The 21,868-nt window shown below is 41.7% G+C and overlaps 1 protein-coding gene across 2 annotated transcripts in view; it reads left to right on the top strand.

Annotated features, from left to right (window-relative positions):
- KCNH1 (potassium voltage-gated channel subfamily H member 1) overlaps positions 1–21,868 on the top strand; it is a 421,221-nt gene that overhangs the window by 42,509 nt on the left and 356,844 nt on the right. For both annotated transcript variants that reach the window (XM_007451327.1, XM_007451328.1), the window contains exons 4-5: positions 4,657–4,785; positions 13,487–13,605. In XM_007451327.1, coding sequence (XP_007451389.1) covers positions 4,657–4,785; positions 13,487–13,605 — 248 coding nt within the window. The remainder of the gene's footprint in view (positions 1–4,656; positions 4,786–13,486; positions 13,606–21,868) is intronic.

Raw genomic sequence — 21,868 nt, forward strand, 5'->3', positions numbered from 1 at the left:
CCTGTGAAGTGGGACTGAACATTTTAACCTTATAGGTAAAGAATTTAAAAGGAAGGAAGAAAGGAAAGTAAGAGTTTTAAATATCTGTGTATCATCGTACATTTTAACTTAGTCTAAGGTAGGTCTATTATTCCCATTTTACAAATAAGGAAACTGATTCTGAGAGAAGTTAAAGTGGCGTGGCCAAGACATAAAATAAATGAAGAGATAGGGCTCAAACGCAGGGCTTGGGATTCTGAGTCAGATGTTCTAATGGCCAGTGGTCACTACTTACCCCCTCATGCTCTCTCATCCTGTCTACACTTGTCATTTGTCTCAATACAGTTGACTCAAATCCTATTGGTCTGTTTCCTGGGGCCGACTGCCATTCTCTAGTCTAGTTTCTGGACCCATCGGAATGGCCCAGCACATGCAACCCTTCTCAAGAGCCAATCACAGTGGCTTGGTCAATTCTGTTGCTGTCAAACGTGGCCTAGATGCCTGGCTCTAGAGAGTACCTGGGAGGAGGTCCAGGGAAGGAGGCCAAAAATTCTCTCATACACCTGAGCCTTGCTGTTTTGTTATCTGACTGTTGTGGTTGAGAAACCCTATAGCCAGGTTAGGTTGTCAGGTTCATTACTGCATAACCCAAGGGAGCTACGTTAGGGATGACCATCACAGAGTGACCAGAAGGAGGAGCCTGACCTGGAACTCCCCTTCTACTGGGCATCCTCGTCCAGGAGAGAGCTGAAGGCTTTGCCATCAGTAGGATGTGTTTCTCCTGGATTTGTGTATTGATCTGCCTTTAATAGAAAATTTATCATTGACCCTTTGTTCTTTTTTGCAGAAACAGGGCATTAAGTACTTGCTTTTCTTGGTTTTTCCCAGAATTTTAACCTCTTCCTGATTTTGTGTGTGTGTGTGTGTGTGTGTGTGTGTGTGTGAATATTTGTGCATTCATTGTCTCTCTTTTATCCTGATGGAATGGATGCTGCTGCAGAATCTGGGCTGTAGGAGAGGTCCCCGGAGGCCAACTGCTCGGGCGTCTGCCCCTGGGCAGGTCTTTATTTGAATGGAGCCAAAGGGTTCCTGAATATCCCTGGGTGCATCCAGAGGGGTGTAAGGGAAATTGGGTGGGTGGGGCTCTGGGCTATGAATGGTTCATGTTTGCTTGAAGGAACTGTTTCATGTACTGAGACTTTGAGTATTGTTTCATTAGTTAAAAATGCTTCGCTCTTGAAAAGCGAAAGGTTGAAATGACTGGTCTGTGCTATCTAAGAGGGACTCATAGTCTTTTTTGGAAGAATTTCAGAAATGAAAATTTAAACCCATTGTTCATTCCTAGATTGTTTGGGTGTGACAGTTTGGGAGAGAGGCAGGTCTGAGTAACTGTGAAGACACTGGAAGTAGGATTTATTTCTTTGAAACTCAGCAAGCATTCCTAGAGCTTGTTGAGTTTCACCGCTTGCAGGCCGGTGCCTCTTGGGGTTGAGCATCGTAATGGCCTGTGTGACGCCCCATGGGTAGCACTGCCTTGGATGCTATTGGAATAGGGATGCAGGGCCATCAGACAGAGGAAGTAGATCAGTTCTCCTGCCCTTGGAGTGCATTATGAATTATTTACAGAAATAGTCTTCAACTGTTAAGCTTTGAGGGTGCCCAATACATAGCACTTTCTTTTTCTGCCTGTGGTCAGAAACAATTGGGAGAGATACAGGAATCATGCAAATGGAGGTTCAAATACCACCTTTATGACTAGTAAAGCAGATCCTAGAAAATGTAGTTTATATCTGCGGGCAGGTGAGTTTCTAAAAGTGAATCCTAGAATCAGACTTACCCACCCAACCCAGTTAACACCGGAGAACCACAGGCTTCTCCTCCTACCAGCCATCCCCCCTGCCCTTTGACTTCTCCCCTAACATTTACAGAATGGGGCAGTAGAGCGGAATGCGCACTAATCTCTAAGCAGAGGAGAAGTGGCCAGGCTACACGTGTCCAATTCTTGTCCCCCAAATTGCCAACCCAGGGAAAAGGCCTGGAGTGTTACACTGAAAGATGTCCCTCCATGAGGAAACACAAGTAGGAGAAAAGAGGTTCCTACCCTCAACAAGCCCAAGTGATCAGCTGGCGAGGAACTCTTAAAGTAATACATACTGACTCTATGAATTTTTGGCACAAGAAACATATTTAGATATTGAAGTGGAATGATCAGAGTAGCATGCATTTAGTCAGGGAACATTTCTGGAAGGAAGCAAGGGGCACAGTGTGGTGGAGAGAGGCACATAGCTTTAAACAGATTGACCTGTTGAAATGGAGGAATGTTCACGGGGAGCTTGAACTGTGGTAAAATGAAAAAGGCCTCCCAATATGACAAATACATTAGCTCTTGTGATCTGGGAGTTGTGGGTTAGTGTCATCAGTCCTAGTAGTCATAAAGATTAGATGGCACAGTCCCAAGTAGGACAAGTTCATAGATATCAGGCCCAGCTGGTACAGCACAGGGGATGGCCCATAGGCGGCAGCTGTGAAGGGGATGGTTCTGGGGATTGCAGCAAGACGAGGCTCCTGGTGTTAGACAACATGCGGGGCCTCTCTTCTGATTTATTACTAGTTTGGTAAATTTGGAGTGCTTTCTTGTTTACCCAGCTGAGAGAATATTGCTTAGTTTTCTTTAGAGCAAAAAGAAAAAAGATTTTTTTCCCCTCCTTTTGTCTTACCAGCTAGGATACAACTGAGAGCTGTGGGTACGTGGGCTCGATTGGTGTGATGCTTTCTTTTGAGTTTTCTGTTGCTTAATTGAAAGTGGTTTAAAACCCACTGCAGGTTCTGAGGAGGATACTGGGAGGAATAGTAACACAGACCTTCCAAAAACAGTGGATAACTCAGAGACCATATTCTTTTTGATTTTGGAACACTATGTGTGATTTTTTTTTTTTTTTTTTTTTTTTTTTGGCCACGCCAGTCAGCTTGTGGGATCTTAGTTCCCCCACCAGGGATCAAACCCAGGGCCTTGGCAGTGAAAGTGCAGAGTCCTAACCACTGGACCACCAGGGAATTCCCCTGATTTTTGTAAGGTGGATTTTCCTTTCAAAACACATTTTTCTTAGGGTGACACTATAATGTATTTGTCTTCTAAGAGTACCCAGAAACCAGCAGCTAAAAAGGGAAGGGGAAGTGGATAGAGGTTTAAAATTAACTGTGGATGAATATATAGATAATCAAGATTTAAGGAGAACGTATTCCTATCTGATCCGTTTGCTGCCTGTTTGTACATTGTGGGGTTATTCATACTTACATATGAATAAGTGGTATAGTCAGATATATAATCTTGTAATTGTTAAGTAAAATTGGTTAATCCTAATGTTAATCAGAGATGTCTCTCTGTCCTTGTTGTATAGTATAGAGTTTGATGTGATTGCAGGCAGAGAGACCCAGGTGACCTTTTGGGGATCTATTTCCATCTCCAATATTCACTGAGTTGTTTGCTTGCTATCTCCTAAAATAAAATATGTAAAATGCTGAGCACAGCACCTGGTACATAGGAAGCTTCTCTAATACTTAACAACATGGGGAAATATTTACTGTATTTTAATTTGAAAATGGTTATAAAATAGTATGTAAAGCATTATCCCGGTTATGCAAAATTCAACAAATAGTTATTAAGTTCTTATATGCCAGATGCTGTTTTAGGAACGGGGATACAAGAACAAGATGGGGTGAACATACCATTGCTTTGTGCCCTATTTAATTTTGTATCACAGAAGAGATTGATAGATCTTGCTGTGATGTCCTCAATAGATAGAAAACATCTGTTTCTTTTCCTTCTTCTTTTTTTTTTTTTTGGAAGCCAGAGACTGACTTTGTGCAGATATTTTTCCATAGATACCTGAGTGGGTGACCTCTCTGAGAAGTCAGTCAGATGAGCCCTGCCCACCTTCTCCTTCTGTGGTTTAGGGCAGTGCTTTGGAAGAGCTCATTTATCCCCCAGTTTAGCTCAGGAGCAAGGACTGGAAGTTGAAACATTCATTGAGCTTCCTAAAGTACTAAGTAATCACAGCTGAAACCCACCTGGAAACTCCCTTTCTGGGGTAGCCTTTGCGGGGAGAATCATTGTGGTGGTTCTTTTCCTTCCTCAGTGTGTCCTTATTTGCCATTGTATAGGACCTTTGGGATTTTTATTCTGGGGAGAGAGATTTAGAAACAGTTTCTAGCCCATGGTCCATTGAGCCAAATTGATGGATTCCCGAGCTGAATTTTGGCACTGGGAGCTTTTAGCAATGGAAATTTGAGTTTCATGGTCGGCCGGCCATGGCTGGCAATACCCAAACTGGCCCCTACTCTTTACTTGTTCACTACATGGTCTAAGGTAAGTCTTCAGGTCTCTGTACCTTAGATCAGGAGGGATTTTCAACCCATTTTCTAATCATTTTACAAGGGTTAAGAAATCTGCACTTACAAAATTATTTGAACAGGAGAAAACTCCCCACTGAGTAGTTACTATGAAAGTTTTTATTCCAGCAAGTGGAAAAATTAATGGTGTAAAACCCAGTCCCTGAAGAAATGAAACGATTCTAAAAACGAACTAATATTTGTACCTATTCATTCCCAAGTCTTTACTTCCATAGCCCCTCAAATGAGAATACAAATTACTGACCAAGCTTTTGGTATTTCTTTCAGGGACACCTGTGTGGTTCTTTGTGAAAATTGCTCCAATTCGAAATGAACAGGATAAAGTGGTTTTATTTCTTTGCACTTTCAGTGACATAACAGCTTTCAAACAGCCGATCGAGGATGATTCATGTAAAGGTTTGTAATTCTGATTTGTACAAATAATTTTATGCCTTTTTTATTTTTTTGCCTATAGTGTGACTCTCGTTACAGAGAATTTGAGGTTGCCAAGGCAATCTCTGCACAAGGATCAAGATTTAAACTTTCATTTGTGTTGGGGAAAGCATTGTATCGTTCTGGAATGTTTTGAGGGAAAAGAAAGTGAGAAAAAAAAGCTTTGGTTTAGGAAGGCATTTGAATCAATTTCATACCTTTGTAGATTAACCCTTTCCAAGTAGACAGAAGAAGGTAACAGGGCACCTCTGGTATTGTCAGAATCTCTGCAGGTTTTCACATGACAGACGTCAGTCACCCAAATGTGGCAGTTCATGGTCACATTCATCTTATTTCTATATACGCTTCTTTAGATTTGACTGAGTTCTAGCATTTTAAGAGTGTTAAAGTAGATTTTAGTACATCTCTGCCTCTGTGGTTGGTTAAGTCTGTGACTGGTTAATTCATTGGAAACATGGCATAATGAGGCCAGTAACATTCCTGTATGGGTCATTTAATCAGCTCTGGGACCACAGATTTTAGCACTCGCCTCAGCCATATCACATGCATGTATTGTTTAAATAACACTGGGGACCTAGGAGAGGAGATGGCTCAGGATTTCTAGAACAACTGTACTCCCGAAGAGGTCCAGCTTATCAGGAAGCACAGAAGATGTCATTCCCAGAGGTTTGGGATTAGGAGGTATCACAGCAGTCTTTTCCATCCCCCTGAAGATAACCAAGAGGCCAGGAGCTCTTTCACGTCGCAGTGTTTCCTGGCTCTGCAGCTGATTTTCCGGCTCTACCAGAAGACGCTACTCCTTGCAGTTTTCTGAGACGCAGCAGAGAGATAAAAGTGGAGATCATGGGAGAGTCAAACTGGGGCATGTTATCCTCGACGTGACAAAATTGTGACTGTTAAATGGCAAGAAATAAAAAACATTCTGTGGCTGCTCCCTTGGGGGCTGTGTCCTCTGAGGATATTTAAAATCCTACCACATTGGATGCTAATATTTATAGAGTTCAGAGCACAGTGCTGTGTATACCAGTGCATCCTATTTTTTTTTTTAAACTATCTATAGCTCAGTAAATCAATCACAGCCTGCCTTTGGGGTTCAAGACCAGAGCAGGTGTAAATAAAGTCTCTTAACTTGTCTCACCCTCTGGCAGTCTCCTTTTCTCCTGCAGATTTGTGATTCCCTGATTTCTAGTTTCTGACTTGAAGATTTCTCAGTGCAGTAGCTCTTACACAGCGATAGGCTCACTCATGATGAGTATCATCTTGCTACCATCTAGAAAGGCCGTTTACTTTTTTAACTGAGTAAACTCATAAATAGCATTGTAAAGGTAATCTGATATTTTCACAATTATTTTTGCAAGTTTTCTCTGAAAAAGGTGAACTAGGGGATGTAATTGAGTCAGAATGTTTTCTTGTCATCACCACTGGAACATTTTCAGGTGACGTGAGGGATCGTTTAGTAGGAAAGGCAGAGTTAACCGAGAATGCTCCCTGCATGCCACCTAGGTGTCTGCTTGGCATTCTCATGAAGCCTGAAAGAAGAGATAAATCAGATCGATGCTGCGGGACTTACTGAGGTTTATTTTCCAGAAATAAAATGCTCTACTGCATTTTTCCTGCCTCACTGATGTATTTCCCTTGCTGATAAGGGTTTTGGTGGGTGTGCGCGCACACACATAAACACCCTATTCCCTGTTAGCCAAGGGAACCAGATATTAATTCTTTGTCAGTGAAATAAATTGGAGTAATACATGACTTCATTTCTAAAAAATTAAAATACACATGAACACACACACATACACGTACATACTCTTTAGCCCTCAATATAGGAATGCTGATATTAATATTTCTTCCAGGACATGACTTTATAAGCCTGTTCACTCCAAATGCTGTGGCAGATATGTTTAGACCCTCCCACTTGTCATGTCACTGTGCCCCTGACCCACTTCTATTTGGTGGTCTGTTTAGGACAAGGTCAAATTTTATATTAGTCTGTTTTTGATGGAAGAGCATGATAATTCTTCAGGCCTTTATCGTTATAAGTCTCTAAACTGCAGTTCTGGCTGTAAGAGTCCAATCTAGATGGAAAGTACACTGCCATGTGGCTGGATTATTCTCCTGACTTGACATTTCTACTTGGAAGTTGTTCTCACATTGTGAGATTCCAACAGGTCCAGCCGGGCTTTCAGTACAGTGCCTCAATTAGCATAAAGAGCCTTAAGGGTCTTGCTGACCCAGGCTTGTGTAGAATTCACTTTTGAGAGGGAATGGAAGGGCGGATAATGGAAAACCCCAGAAAATCCCTAGATAATTGCTTTTTGGCATAGCCATACAAGATGTTTTCCCACCATTATGTTAGACTTTTTAAAGTCAACTGTGCTCAGATGTCTTTAAAATGACTTTGTTTTCTCTCATCATGTTGTGCCTAGCTTTGGGGCTTGGGAGTCGGGTGAATGCATCCTAATGGTGACTCAGGAAGCCAGTTGGTGCCTAACATTTTCCCATAAACGACACACAAAGGGGAGAACACATGGGATCATTGGCGACAAACTATTTTAGCAGCTGACACAAAGTAACTCCCCTTTGGCCCTGAGCTCCGAGCACATGTGATGGGCCCTGGGGATGCTCCCTGAACCCCCTCTTTTATTTAGTGTGTCAGTTCTCATGACCCTTTTCATGAATTATCCAGACCCTGACTTCCTCATCTCCTCTTTCCTGTTCATCTTTTGGCTGCTTCCCTTTCTCTGATAAAAAGTGCCCACAGGTGGCATGGAGCAAGGGATCAAGGCAAGCTAGGTTTGCTGTTTGGTAACGGCTCTGTGTGTGTGTGTGTGTGTGTGTTTAAAGGCTGAATGAGAGAGTAGGTGGGAATTCTTGGTTGAAATGAGACTCAGTGAGGCTCCAGGCATTTCATTTCTTCCTTATCTCTTGCTTTTCTGGTACTTTGGATAATTGGGAGTAGGTTGCAGGAGTGTTTTTCTCTGTCCCATCTGCCCTTCAAAGCCAGGAGCCTTGGGCAAGTGCGTAGAGAAGAATTAGAGTGTAGGGCTCAGAGTTTTCTCTTTACATTGTTCACCCAAGGATGAGTCACCCCTCTTCTTTTCTCTCTTACCTCACTGAATCATCTCACATTAAAGGAGCACATTCATTTTCAAAGATCCACTAAAGTAAATTTAGTATTAACTTGTAAATTCAGAATTAAAATTGAGCCAAGAGTGGGCAATAAACGGAATGTAAAACTCCAGAGGAGATTTTTAAAGGCCAAAGATTTAGAAGATTCAGGGCTGAAGGCTCCAGCAAGCTGTTGTAACTGCCAACCCTTCTCCAGGTGTCTTCATGCGGGATATATGTGAGGTGCTCTTGGGGGAGAAAGAGTGTAATGGATACAAGCCACAGGCTCCCTCTCCACCACCAATATTAACATTTTCTCTCTCGGCCCTTAGGATGACTGAAAGGTGATGATTTAGTGACTTCTGCTTGAAAAAGCCATCCTAGGTTTTTGGTTATTTGTACATCAGTAGTGAAAAGATCTGGGGTGGAAGACTTGAGGACACCTAGTCATTGTCCAGATTGACCTGGTAGTCTCCTGTGTCCGTTGTTCTCTGCTGGATGTTGGGTCATGGCACCAGCTCCTCTAAGAGGATCTGTGACTCTTCAGATTAGGACAAGCCCCGCCTCATCGCCTCCTCACCAGGGCGAGGATACTTAAAGGAGTCCTATGCAACTTCTGTTCCAAGTGGCTCAGCATGGTTTCCCAGGGAGGGGCCTGTAGGTCTGTCTTTCCTAGTATCTCTGGACTTACCTGGGAGGAACTGGAATTCCAGGTCATCCCAGAACCATCTCTTTGGGCCTAGGGAGGATACAGGGATGTGTGGGCTAAAGCAGCCTAGTGGGGGACTCACCCCAGTTGACACCAGTAGCCATTGTGGGCTCAAACAAGGGAGATAGTGGTTGTCCTTACTGAGAATGGAGAAAGGACCCAGTAAATGCTTTTTAGCTGCTTGCTAGATTGCAAACTGCATTACTGTCCTTCTGTCCTTTTTTCCCTTTCTTGCTTCCTCTTCACCTCCTGCTCGCTGCCTCTCATTTTTCCTGATCATGTGATGCTTTTGATCTTCCCACGGCACCCCCAGCCCTGCCTCTGCCTGCCTTGTGGTGACGTTTATGACAGAGCTGGAAGAACCCTGAGCTAGGGATTTCTTCATTTGAGCTCAGTTCACTGTTAAACTCCCAAGTGGGATATAATTGGAAGGGTGGGTGCAGAAATACCTCCTAAACCTTAACAGAGTTTGTAAAATGGGCTACTTATATTTTGGGGCTTTATGTCTACTGCAAACCCAGGCAGAAGTAGGACAATAAGAGAACACAATTTGTTCTTCATGCACATTTATTCAGCATACGAACTTACTGGGTGTCTTTGGGGTGTTTAACCTTATGCTAGATGCTGACCTTAAGGAAATGTCTAAGAGCCCCTGCTCGTTACAGTCTGTTTGGAAGATAGGCAGACAGGTGAGCAAATAAGAACAATAGAGCCTAATCAGTGATCTAATAGAAGTCTGCCTAAGGCAAATAGGGGTACACAGGTTGGAGCAGGCAATTCTGCTAGGGTAGGGTGGTACCAGGGAAAGTCTTCCTTGAAGGCAGCTGCCTTATTTTCCTTGTGGAAAATGACCATGTGGCTTCCCTTAAGCAAGATCATCTTGAGCTGGATTCTCATCGGCTTATTCTCACCCAGTTGACCCTTTGGACAATAGGAAATTGATTTTTCCAGGAATGTTTTTCCTGATGGCTCTGCTATGAGGGACATTGTTGGCCCAAATTGTACATGTATATTCCACCAAACCCATTTGCTTCTCTTCTGTGGTTTCTTAAAATTTTTATTAAAGTATAGTTGATTTATAATATTGTGTTAGTTTCAGGTATACAGCATAGTGATTCAGATACATATATTTATATATATATATATTCTTTTCCATTATAGGTTATTACGAGATGTTGAATATAGTTCCCTGTGCTATGCAGTAGGTCCTTGTTGTTTATCTATTTTATGTATAGTAGTGTGTATCTGTTAATCCCATACTCCTAATTTATCCCTCCCCTCCTTTCTCCTTTGGTAACCATAAGTTTGTTTTCCACGTCTGTGAGTCTGTTTCTGTTTTGTAAATAAGTTCATTTGTATTATTTTTTTAGATTTCACATATAAGTGATATCATATACTTGTCTGTTTTAGTTTGACTGACTTTCTTCTGTGTTTTTAATCTCATTTCATGGCTGTCACTCCAGTCACCCAAACCAGGGACCCAGAAGCCACCTGGCTTGCCTCTTCTCTCCCTCTACAGCCATTGATTCTACCTCTGTAGCTGTTCTCAAGTCTCCCCTTGTTACCTGGCTCAGGCCATAGCACTGGTCCAGGCCCTCATGGTGTCTTGCCTGAGATTCTGACTGGTCTTCTATCTGTTAACCCCCCTCCACCCTCTTTATAATCCACTATCCACACTGCCATTTTGTCCTAAGATTCCCCTACTATATTTAAACTCCTTCATTGGATTCCCTTCGGGTTTCAGGTTGAAGTTCAAATTTCTTAACTCGCCATCTAGGTTGTTACCACCTAAGTTCTTCTCGGCCTGGCCCTTGACAACCTCTTTAGCATTACTTCAGGTCACTGCCTGCATCCTCCTCCCCTTTGCGGGCCACGCCCCATTCATCTAGGTATTAAGAAGGTCTTACTCTTCCCTGACATATTACCCTGTTTTATGATTTTTCTGCCTTCATAGGTGCTGTTCCTTCTGGGTGGAATGTCTGTCTTTTCCTTCCTGACTTCAAGTAGCTCCTATTCATCTTTTAAAAGTTTGCTGTAGTGTCACCTCCTGTGGGAAGCCCTCCCTGACTGCCCAGCCTGGATTAGATATACCTTCTCTGGACAGTCTTGGCCATAGCGTCCTCTACTCACCTGTTATAGAATTTAGCTTACTATATCATACTTTTTTATTTACTTATCAGTCTTCCCAACTAGAGTACAAGCTCTTTGAGGCCAGAGTCTGTGCATTTTTTCATTTTAGTATCCCCAGGATTTAGCACTGTGATGGTATTTACATAGTAGTTATGTTTAGAATTAATATGTGAATGAATGATGTTCTTTCATCTGGCTCAGCATGAGTCCTGTTATAAAGTGTCTAGAGTCCAGAAAGGACAACATGGGGGTGGAGCTTGGGAAAGAACTTATTTCCCTCCTTCAGAATAGGCAGAGTCTGCCTATCCTGGTAGAGGTGTGATGGAAGATTTCACACTGCCTGTCCATTTCCCAATCCAACACCCACTCACCTTCCTGTGCCCTTCACTCAGCCACCTGAGAGCCAACTCTTTAAGAGCCACATTCTTGAAAAGAGAATCAGGGCTAGAGTGAGGGGCTAGCCTGGGCCTGGGGAAATGCCCTGAAGTCCAGGCATCTTTCTTTTAATTTTTTGTGCCATGTCATGTGATGGACCAGGGCCCTGAGCCCTGTCAAGCAGGGTCTGGGATATCTGCCCTGCTAGCTCCCTCTTATCATTGGTACCAGAGTGTAGGTTGTGGTGGTGGTGGATGGGTAGGATTGAATGGGGGGGCGTGTTTCAGAGCCCTTGCTGATGTTTGAGTGTACAATTGTTTTCTCGCCAGTTGAAAAATATACTTTCTGCTCCTCTTGAAAAACGTTGCAGAATTCAATTCCAGCTTTGTTTTCAGCTGTAGGAGAGCCTGACTCTGAAAGAGACTTAAAAAAATTCTAGTCCACGGTTCACACAAGCAAATTCCAGTGAACACTTTCATGAGTGGCCCATTTGGGGAAGATGTCAAATACCCCTGGAGAGTCTGGGCTGTCCCCTCCTGTCAACATCAGTGGGAGTCCCCACAGCCCGACCACCATGAGCCTCTTTTCAAGGTGACCCGTATCTCTGCTTAATGGCATCAGGATGCATGAAAATGCCACTATTTTTATTAAAGCCCAGAACTTCTGGAATGAGATAAAAAGGAACTTGATTTGCTATTCTTGTCATGTTGACAAAATTTATTCAGATCTTGATTCTTAAAGGTTGTGCAAAAAAAGGGCCATCATTCTGCTTGACCTCATTGTCCTGTGGATTCTGAGTCCATCTTATAAAGGTGCTCCAGGGTAAAATTTGGTAAATGAGATTTCTGCTGCAAGGCACTGGCTACTTCTAAACTCTAAAGGACAAAAAATCAAGTTGCCTAGTCTTGCTGTTAGCTGTCATGTAAAAATAGTTGCATGCTGTTTATTTGCTGTACCCCACATCCAGGTCTTTGGAGCTCCCTCACCCCAAGCTTGGTTTTGAGAACCCCTACAGACTTTCAGGGGTCTTATGAGGCAATTGGCACAGTCATAACCTTGATGCAGATGGCTTGTTGGATATTGGAATGGACAGTTGTCTTTGGGGACCTTTAAACGATTCCTCATACATATTAAAATCTTAGTAAAGATACTGGTACATCTTAGATTTTGGAGTATAGAGTGGTCTGGATTAGAAAAAGACAAGTGTGTTACTTTCCTTGGAGGAACTAGTCCAGAGGGCCAAGGAGGCCTCAAGACAGTCTTTGTTTTAGCCCAGTAAACTTAGCCACTTTGTTTTATCAGGAAAATGCATCCTGCATTTAAGGCATGTAGATAGAGTATTTTAATTTCCACTTTACAGATGAGATAATTGAGGCCCAGATAATTTAAACAGTTTGTTGGTGACCTCAAGCAGGCCGGAGGCAGAGATGGGATTTGTATCCAGATTTCTTTACTCTAAGTTCAGTACTCGGCTCTTTGCGTTTCTAGTTTTAAGGGGACCTACTTGCCATCAGCTGTCCTTCCCCCATCCTAGAGCAGACTAAAATCAACTAGTATTGTTTCCCCACCTACCCACGGATTAAATTCATTTCTTATTCCCCTGGCTTTGGAGAAGGTAGTACATGGAACGGCCATTTGACTAGCTTGTTTAGTCATTTAAAACCCAGAATCAGCTTAGTCTTTGCTAGGATCAGACGACAGGGGCCTTGGGAACAGCCTGAGCCATAAAGTCAGAGAAACATCTTGATTGCCTGGTGTTGTCTGGCAGAAAAGCCTTGGGCCAGAGTGGGGAGATCTGGGCTCTAGACTCTTAGCTACCTAGGCACTCTGTGCCTCGATTTCCCTAGTTGTAAAACAGTGCTAAGACCTGCTGTACCTGCTTCACCAAGCTATGATTAGGGTCAAGTGAAAGTACAAGGGAAAAGTGCATCACTGCACAGATTTGAGCAAGTCTAGGTGCTTTTTTTTTTGTTTTTGCAGTACGCGGGCCTCTCACTGTTGTGGCCTCTCTCGTTGCGGAGCACAGGCTCCGGACGCGCAGGCTCAGCGGCCATGGCTCACGGGCCTAGCCGCTCCGCGGCATGTGGGATCTTCCTGGACCGGGGCACGAACCTGTGTACGCTGCATCAGCAGGCGGACTCTCAACCACTGCGCCACCAGGGAAGCCCTAGGTACTTTTTTGATCAGCGAATCTTGATCACGAGGATGGCCGAGTGACTTGTGGATGTGCAGGAGGACATGGAGGGTGGGCGTCTGCTTCTGACAGGGTAACTCGTGGTATGAATGTCCGAGCACCTTCAGGACCTGGTTGAACCTATCTCTCCTGTCTTCCACATGCTCCAGGCTGGGGGAAGTTTGCTCGGCTGACCAGAGCACTGACAAGCAGCAGGGGTGTCCTGCAGCAGCTGGCTCCCAGCGTGCAAAAAGGCGAGAACGTCCACAAGCACTCCCGCCTGGCCGAGGTAAGGGCAAGGGTTTAGCTCAGCTTAACCCTCACTCATTTCCATGGGGTCCCTGGGCTGAGAAAATGGTCCACAGTGAGTGTGATGGCTTGGAAGGGACCTTCAGGACCCCAGACTCTTGTCTTGGCTGGGCTATACACCACCATGTGTGACTTTGGGTAAGTGATCTAACTCCTGTTAGTTGTGTACTCTCACATATGTAAAGGGAACTGCAAACAACTCCATTCAAAATTGATTGAGATTACAGTTGTCAGCTGACTCTTTTGAAGGAGCAGGGAAGGAGCTAGAAGTGCTATATACATGAAGGGGGTTTTACTTATAAATTATAAACAATTTTGTTATTTGAGCAATACATACTATTATAGGAAAAGAAGATACAGGAAGCAAAGAGGAAGAAAATAAAAATCACCTAGAATCCCACTAACCAGATAACATTGTTATAATTTTTGTGGACATACCTTAACTCTTTTTTGCATTTAAGAAATATTCTATTCCTAAAGCCTAAGAAATACATTTTTTCACATTAATGAAGTTGAGATATATCTAAGAATCAATGTGTATGTTTAAGGTGGGATGTATTGCCTTTTCTTCATTTTATAAAGTTATGAACATCTTCCCAGGTTAATAAATATACTTAAAATTATCGCTGTTTCCATAACCTTTGTAGTAAGGAAAACTCATGGTGGTGGTATTCTCCCTTTTGCTGGCACAAGTGAGAGGCTGGGAAGCCCGGACACGATGTTTGATCAGGCTTAATGCACCCAAATTATTATTATCTGTTGTTTGATCAGGCTTAATGCACCCAAATTAGTATTATCTGTCTTTGGTGGTCCTGCATCCAAATCACTGTTATCTCCCTTTGGTGGTGCCTGGTCTTTTTTTTTTTTTCCAACTAGACCAGGGTAGGACCAATTAAGAGCATTATATTTTCCATGTAGCAAATTTCCATCTTACCCAAAGATGACAGCGTTAGCTGTCTCTCTGCCTGGTGGTGGCCAGTCAGTTCCTGATCTGTGCTGAGATGACAAGGCACTTTCTGACCTGCCTCTTGGCTTCCATATCCCTGAGGGAGAAACTCCCAGCATGGTGCAGCTGACAGTGGGTGCTCTGCATATGTGCACCGAATGTTGAATGGGTTGACTACAGAAGATGTCCTTATAGCAGTCAAAAGCTTCTGCCAGCAGTGGGAAGGGGGGCATTCATTTGTGTCGTGTTAGAGAAGGTGAGATACTTGGATGATGGCAGCATCGTTTTTGTCATGATGTGGGCTCACCTTGTGATAGAAAGAATAATAAAAGAGACCCTTCAGCTCACAGCCTGCACTTTCTCTGTCCCTGCTGTTTCTTTTGGTCAGTGATGTTCCCTCCTCTCCTAATGTCTCCAGCTTGCTCACTCTTATCCAGCCACATGCCTTGCTGTTCCTCTTATACACCAGGCTTGCTCTTCCCCCAGACTTTTGTGTTCTACTGCTTCACCAGCTGCAAGTCTTTGCTCAGATGTCATTTTCTCTATGTGGCTACCTCTGTCAGAGATACAAGAACTGGTAGGATATTTGGATGTTAAGAGATTGATTGTAAGGAGGTGCTTGAGGGGACTGGGGAAGTTCAGAATTCGTGGGGCAGCTTGGCCAACTGGAAACTCTTGGGAGGAGCTGGTTGGTGCTAAAGTCCCAGATGGAATTTCTTCTCAGGGAAACCTCAGTTTTGCTCTTAAAGCCTTTCAACTGATTAGATGAGGACCACCCAGATTATGGAGTATAATCTCCCTTCCTGCAAGTCAGCTGATTGTAGATGTTAATCACATCTACAAAATACCTTCACAGAAGCACTTAGTGTTTGATTCAACAACTAGGTACCATGGCCTAGCCAAGTTGACACATGAAACTAACCATTACAGTTTAATCCTTGTCAGTTTGGCAGCCGTATACATTTCCTTAAACCATACTTAATCTCCAAATAAAGATAATAACAAAGTCATACTTCCAACTAACATGATCCAGTTATGTTGCATATTACCAAAACATACCAACCCTTTCCCCAGAAGAGGATGCAAAGTCCTCGGATGAGATCTCCACTCCTTGATATCCTGTAACTTAAACAGTGTGATGTAAGCTTAACTCTTAACATCTTATGTTAGATAATAAGGGGATAAGAGAGGGAAGAAAATAAAAGTATTTGCCTTATATATACACTATATACTATATATATATATAGTATATATATATACACACACACTCACTGTAGAATATATATATATATACAAACATTAATAACAAAATGAGAAATGCTCATTAACTCTTAATCCTCTCCTTAACCTGCTCTACGTTACGCTCCACTTAACGGCTTCCAATATACTATACAGTTTACTTATTTATTGTGTTTATTGTTCACTGGTATATCCCAAGCATTTAAAACAGTGTCCAGCACATAGTAGATGCTCATCAGTAGTAAGTGTTTTTTTTTTTCCTTAATTGATAGAATGGATAAAAGAAAGGAAATGATGTTAGTGTTTTTGTCTAACTGTCTGGCATGAGTAGTTGCTCATTGATTGGCAATATGAGGCAAACATCTGGGTCCCATCCCAGGGACTGCTAAATTTTAATTAACCTGGCTAGAGGCTTATGGATTTTATTGATCTTTTCGAAGAACCAACTTTTGGTTTGTGGATTTTCTCTAATGGTTTTCTGTTTCCAATTTCACTGATTTCTACTCTAATTTTAAATTTTCTCTTCTGTTTAGTTTGGAATGAATTTGCTCTTCTTTTTCTAGCTTTGTAAGGTGGAAGCTTAGTTTATTGATTTTTGATCGTTCTCCTTTACTAATGCATGCGTTTAATCCTACAAATTTCCCTTTAAGCACTGCTTTCACTGCATCCCACAAATTTTGATAGGTTGTGTTTTCATTTTCATTTTGTTGAAAATATTTAAAAATTTCTCTTGAGATTTATTCTTTGGTCCCAGGTGTTATATAGAAGTGTGTTGTTTTATCTCCAAGTATTTGGGGATTTTACAACTGTCTTTCTGTGATTGATTTCTGGTTTAATTCCGTTGTGATCTGAGAGCAGACACTGTATGATTTCTATACTGTTAAATATCCAATTGATTGATGGTGTTGTTGAGCTCCACAACATCCTTACTGACTTTTTGCCTGTTGGATCTGCACATTTCCATTAGGGGGTGTTGATGTCTCCAGCTATAATAGTGGATTCATCTATTCTCCTTGTAGTTCTATCAATTTTTGCCTCATGTATTTTAATGCTCTGTTGTTTGCTGCATACTCATTAAGGACTGTTATGTCTTCTTGAAAAATTGACTCCTTTATCATTACATAATGCCGTTCTTTATCCCTGATAACTTTTCTTGCTGTGAAGTCTGGTCTGTCAGGAATGAATATTGCAACTCCCACTTTCTTTTGCTTAGCATGAGTATGGTAAATCTTTCTTCATCCTTTTATTTTAATCTACATGTGTGTTTATATTTAAAGTGGGTTTCTTGTTGACAACGTATAATTGGATGTTGTTTCTTGATCCACTTTGACAATCTGTGTCTTAATTGGCCTATTTAGACCACTGACATTTAAAGTGATTATTGATATAGTTGGATTAATATTTACCATATTTGTTACTGGTTTTTATTTGTTGCCCTTGTTCTGTGTTCCTATTTTGTCTTCCACTCTTTTTCTGCCTTTTGTGGTTTTAACTGAGCATTTTATATGATTCTATATTTTCTCCTTCCTTAGCATATTATACTTTTTTTTACATTTTTTTAGTGGTTTCCCTAGAGTTTGCAGTCTACATTTACAAGTAATCCAAGTCCACTTTCAAATACAGTGGTCCCTAGGTATCCAAAGGGGGATATGTTTCAGGACCCCCCACAGGTACCAAAATCCATGGATGCCCAAGTCTTTTATATAAAATGGCATGGTGTTTGCATATAAATTATTCACATCCTCTCATATACTTTTTTTTTTTTTTTTTTTTTGGGCTGGGCCACCAGGGAAGCCCTCTCATATACTTTAAATTATCTCTAGATTGCTTATAATACCTAATACAATGTAAACACTATGTAAATAGTCCTAAATATAATGTAAATGTTATGTAAATAGTTGCTGGTGTGCAACAAATTCAAGTTTTGCTTTTTGGCACTTTCTGGAATTTTTTTCCTGAATACTTTGATCTGCACTTGGTTGAATCCACAGATGCAGAGCCCACGGATTTAGAGGGCTGACTGTAATACTGTATGTAGTGCTTCATGGGTAGTACAAGTACCTTGTAATAAAATACTCCTAATTCCTCTGTCCTGTCCATTGTGCCATTGCTGTGATTCATTTCACTTATTCATAAGCATACATAAGCGTATATATGTATACAGTATCAAATACATTGTTGCTGTTATTTTGAACAAACTGTTATCTGTTAGATCAATTAAGAATAAGAAAAATTGGGACTTCCCTGGTGGTGCAGTGGTTAAGAATCCGCCTGCCAATGCAGGGGACACGGGTTCAAGCCCTGGTCCGGGAAGACCCCACATGCCACTGAGCAACTAAGCCTGTGTGCCACAACTACTGAGCCTGAGCTCTAGAGCCCACGAGCCACAACTACTGAGCCCGTGTGCCACAACTACTGAAGGCTGTGTACCTAGAGCCTGTGCTCCACAACAAGGGAAGCCACCTCAGTGAGAAGCTTATGCACCACAACAAAGAGTAGCGCCTGCTCACCGCAACTAGAGAAAGCCCGTGCGCAGCAACAAAGACCCATTGCAGCCAAAAATTAAAAAAAATTAAAAAAAAAATAAGAAAAACAAAAGTTTTTCTTTTACCTTCCCTTATTCCTTCTCCAGTGTTCCTCTTTTTCATTAAGTAGATCCAAGTTTCTGACCTATATCATTTTCTTTCTCTCTGAAGAGCTTCTTTATAAATTTCTTGCAAGGCATTTCTCCTGGCAACAAATTCCCTCAATTTTTATCCGAGACATCTTTATTTATCCTTCACTTTTGAAAGATAATTTTGCAGGGTACAGAATTCTAGGTTGGTGTTTGTTTTCTCAACACTTTAAATATTTTACTCTAATCTCTTCTTGTTTGTGTGGTTTCTGAGGAGATTTAGGATGTAATTCTTATCTTCATTCCTAATAGGTTAGGTTTGGGGTTTTTTTTTTCCCCCTCCAGATTCTTTCAGGAATTTTTGTTTGATTTTCTGCAGTTTGAATATGCTGTGCCTAAGTTTTTTTCTTTTCTTTTCACTTATACTGCTTGGTGTTTTCTGAGCTTCCTGTATCTGTGGTTTGGTGTCTGACATGAATTTGGGGAAGTTATCTGTCATTATTGCTTAAAATATTTCTTCCATTTCTTTCTTTCCTCTCCTCTGGTATTCCTATTCCATGTGTGTTATACCTTTTATAGTTGTCCCACAGCCCTTGGACATTCTGTTTTATTTTACTTTTTGGTCCTTTTCTCTTTGCTTTTCAGTTTTGGAGGTCTCTATTGACATGTCCTCAAGCTCAGAAATTCACTCCTCTGCCATGTCCTGTCCACTAAGGAGCCCATCAAAGGCATTCTTTGTTTCTGTTATAGTATTTTTGATCTCTGGCATTTCTTTTTGGTTCTTTCTTAGAATTTCCATCTCTGCTTACGTCATCTGTCTGTTCTTGCATGCTCTCTATTTTAACTGTTAGAGCCCTTAGCATATGAATCATAGTTTTTAAAGTTTCTAGTCTGGTAATTCCAGCATCCCTGCCATATCTAGGTCTGGCTCTGTCACATCTTCAAACTGTGTTTTTTGCCTTTTACTCTGCCTTGCAACTTTTTGTTGAAATCTGGACATGATGTACTGGGTAAAATGAACTAGGGTAAATAGGCCGTTAGTGTGGTATAAGATGTCGGGGGAGAGGAATCATTCTATAGTCCCGTGATTAGGTCACAGTATTTTAGTGAGCCTATGCCTCTGGGCTATGGACTTAACAAGTGCTTCTCAGTTAGTTCCCCATTTAGACCAAACAAGATGAGGCAGCATGGCCTGCAGTGGTGTATTTCTCTTTCCATATGCCAGAAGCTAGAGCAATTGGGTATTTTTCTATACTCAGGTGAGTTAGACTCTGATAAAACCCCCCAAATTAGGCTCTGGTTAACTAGTTTCTCAGGAGGGCAGGCCTTTTTAAGAGGAACAGAGTGCTGTGGTGTTTTTAAAAATGGTTACTTTTCTATTCCTCTTTCCAGGAGCATGGGGATACTTTTCTCTGATTTTTACTGTGAGAATCTGGTGGAGCTCCTGGAAGTGAAACTCACAGATGTGCGAGGCCTCTGCCCATGACTGGGTCCCCCTAGAATTTTTAACTCTCAGATTTGTCCATGTTGAGCCTGCAGCAATTTGCTAGTTACATAACCTTTAGACTTTCCTCTCCTGTACTAGTTCTTGTGGAGGTTTCTGCTTCTGGGTTTTTCTGGCAAGTTGTGATTCTCTGTATTCACCTGTCTGTCTCTCCAATTTTTGGTGCAATAGTTTGTCCTCTGACCTCACCTCTTGTGTAGAACTAAGAAGAGTTTTTGATTTTTCAGTCTGTACAGCTTTTTACTTGTTAGGATGGAATGACAATTTCCAAGCTTCTTACAGCCTGCACCAGAAATTGGAAGTTGGCTAGTAAGTTTTCAACACAGAAAAATCTTTCCCCTGTCTAAAGCGTACAGCCAGTGTCCTGCTGAGTTTTCTCACTGGTAAATGCCATTGATCAAATGGAGATTGAGTAAGAGTATGGACACCTCACTGAAACCTCTCCCACCTCCAGGAAAAAACTTGACGCAATGCACAAGTGGCTGGGAATAGCAGTTTTGCCTTTCAATGGGTTGCACATGTGATTTTCAAGGCCAACTTATATCCCTGTTTGAACTCAGGCAATCTGGCTTTCATCCTCACATTAGTCCTCTTGTCTCCCTCCTGGACTGATTCTAGAAAAGAAGGAGGCACGTACTGTGTGCCAGGATCTGTGCTGCTCATCTTCTCCTTTAATCCCCTAGACATCTTGGAGCAGTGTTATAGAGGGGGAAACTGGGGCACAGGGAAGTTCATTAACTTGTTTGTGGTTCACCTGGCAGTAAGTGGTGGACTCTGGACTGAGAACCAGGTTTATGTGACTCCAAACCCAAGCTGTTTCCCATCTGGGGCACTTCCTTCTGAGCACTGTCTCTTGTTCCCAGCCCTCTGCTACTGCTTATACTAGGGTTACCATACCTTCCAGCTTTAGACCTGATAGGGGACCATGGTCTCTCTCATCTCAGGATGGGACACCAAGTCCACTTAATCTGGCTATTCTTCAGCACTCCATCCTCTTCCCTCAGGATAGTGTGAGCACTTGTTCTTTTGGAGGGCCAGTTTATTTTCAGATCTTAAATATATCCTATGTCACACATGTACCCTAATGTTCATGGCAGCACCATTTGCAATAGCCAAGACATGGAAGCAACCTAAATGTTCATCAACAGATGAATGGATAAAGAAGATGTGGTATACATATTTATAATGGAATACTATTCAGCCATAAAAAGAATAAAAAAAAACGCCATTTGCAGCAACATGGATGGACCTGGAGATTATCATACTAAGTGAAGTAAGTCAGAGAAAGACAAATATCATTATATCACTTATATGTGGAATCTCAAATATACAAATGAACTTATTTACAAACAGAAATAGACTCACAGATATAGAAAACAAACTTAGGGTTACCAAAGGGGAAGGAGGGAGAGGGATAAATTAGGAGGTTGGGATTAGCAGATACAAACTACTATATATAAAATAGATAAACAACAAGGTCCTACTGTATAGCACATGGAACTATATTCAATATCCTGTAATATATATATAATAGATATATATATATAATATATATAATATATAATATATATATTATATATATATTATATATATAATACATATATGAAATGAATCACTTTGCTATACACCAGAAACTAACACAACATTGTAAAGTAACTATACTTCAATGAAAAAAAAACCTTATGTCAGTACATAGATCAGGCTAGAGGACCCTTTTCACAGGTTGAGTTCTCTGGGATTCAGATACTGCGTAACATCTGTGAAAGAAAAGGGGGAGAAAGCAGCATTGGGCAGGGAGAGCATCAGACACAGTGCAGATCCGATTGAGGCTCTGCCAGCCTGACAGGGAGCTCTGCAGCAGAGAAGGCAGTAGAGCAGCCCCACACAGAGCAGGAAGGGCCGGGCTCCTCAACCACCTTCTTTTTTTTTTTTTTTTTTTT

Source organism: Lipotes vexillifer, unplaced genomic scaffold (genome assembly GCF_000442215.2).
Source record: "Lipotes vexillifer unplaced genomic scaffold, Lipotes_vexillifer_v1.1 scaffold570, whole genome shotgun sequence".
Classification (NCBI taxonomy): domain Eukaryota; kingdom Metazoa; phylum Chordata; class Mammalia; order Artiodactyla; family Lipotidae; genus Lipotes; species Lipotes vexillifer.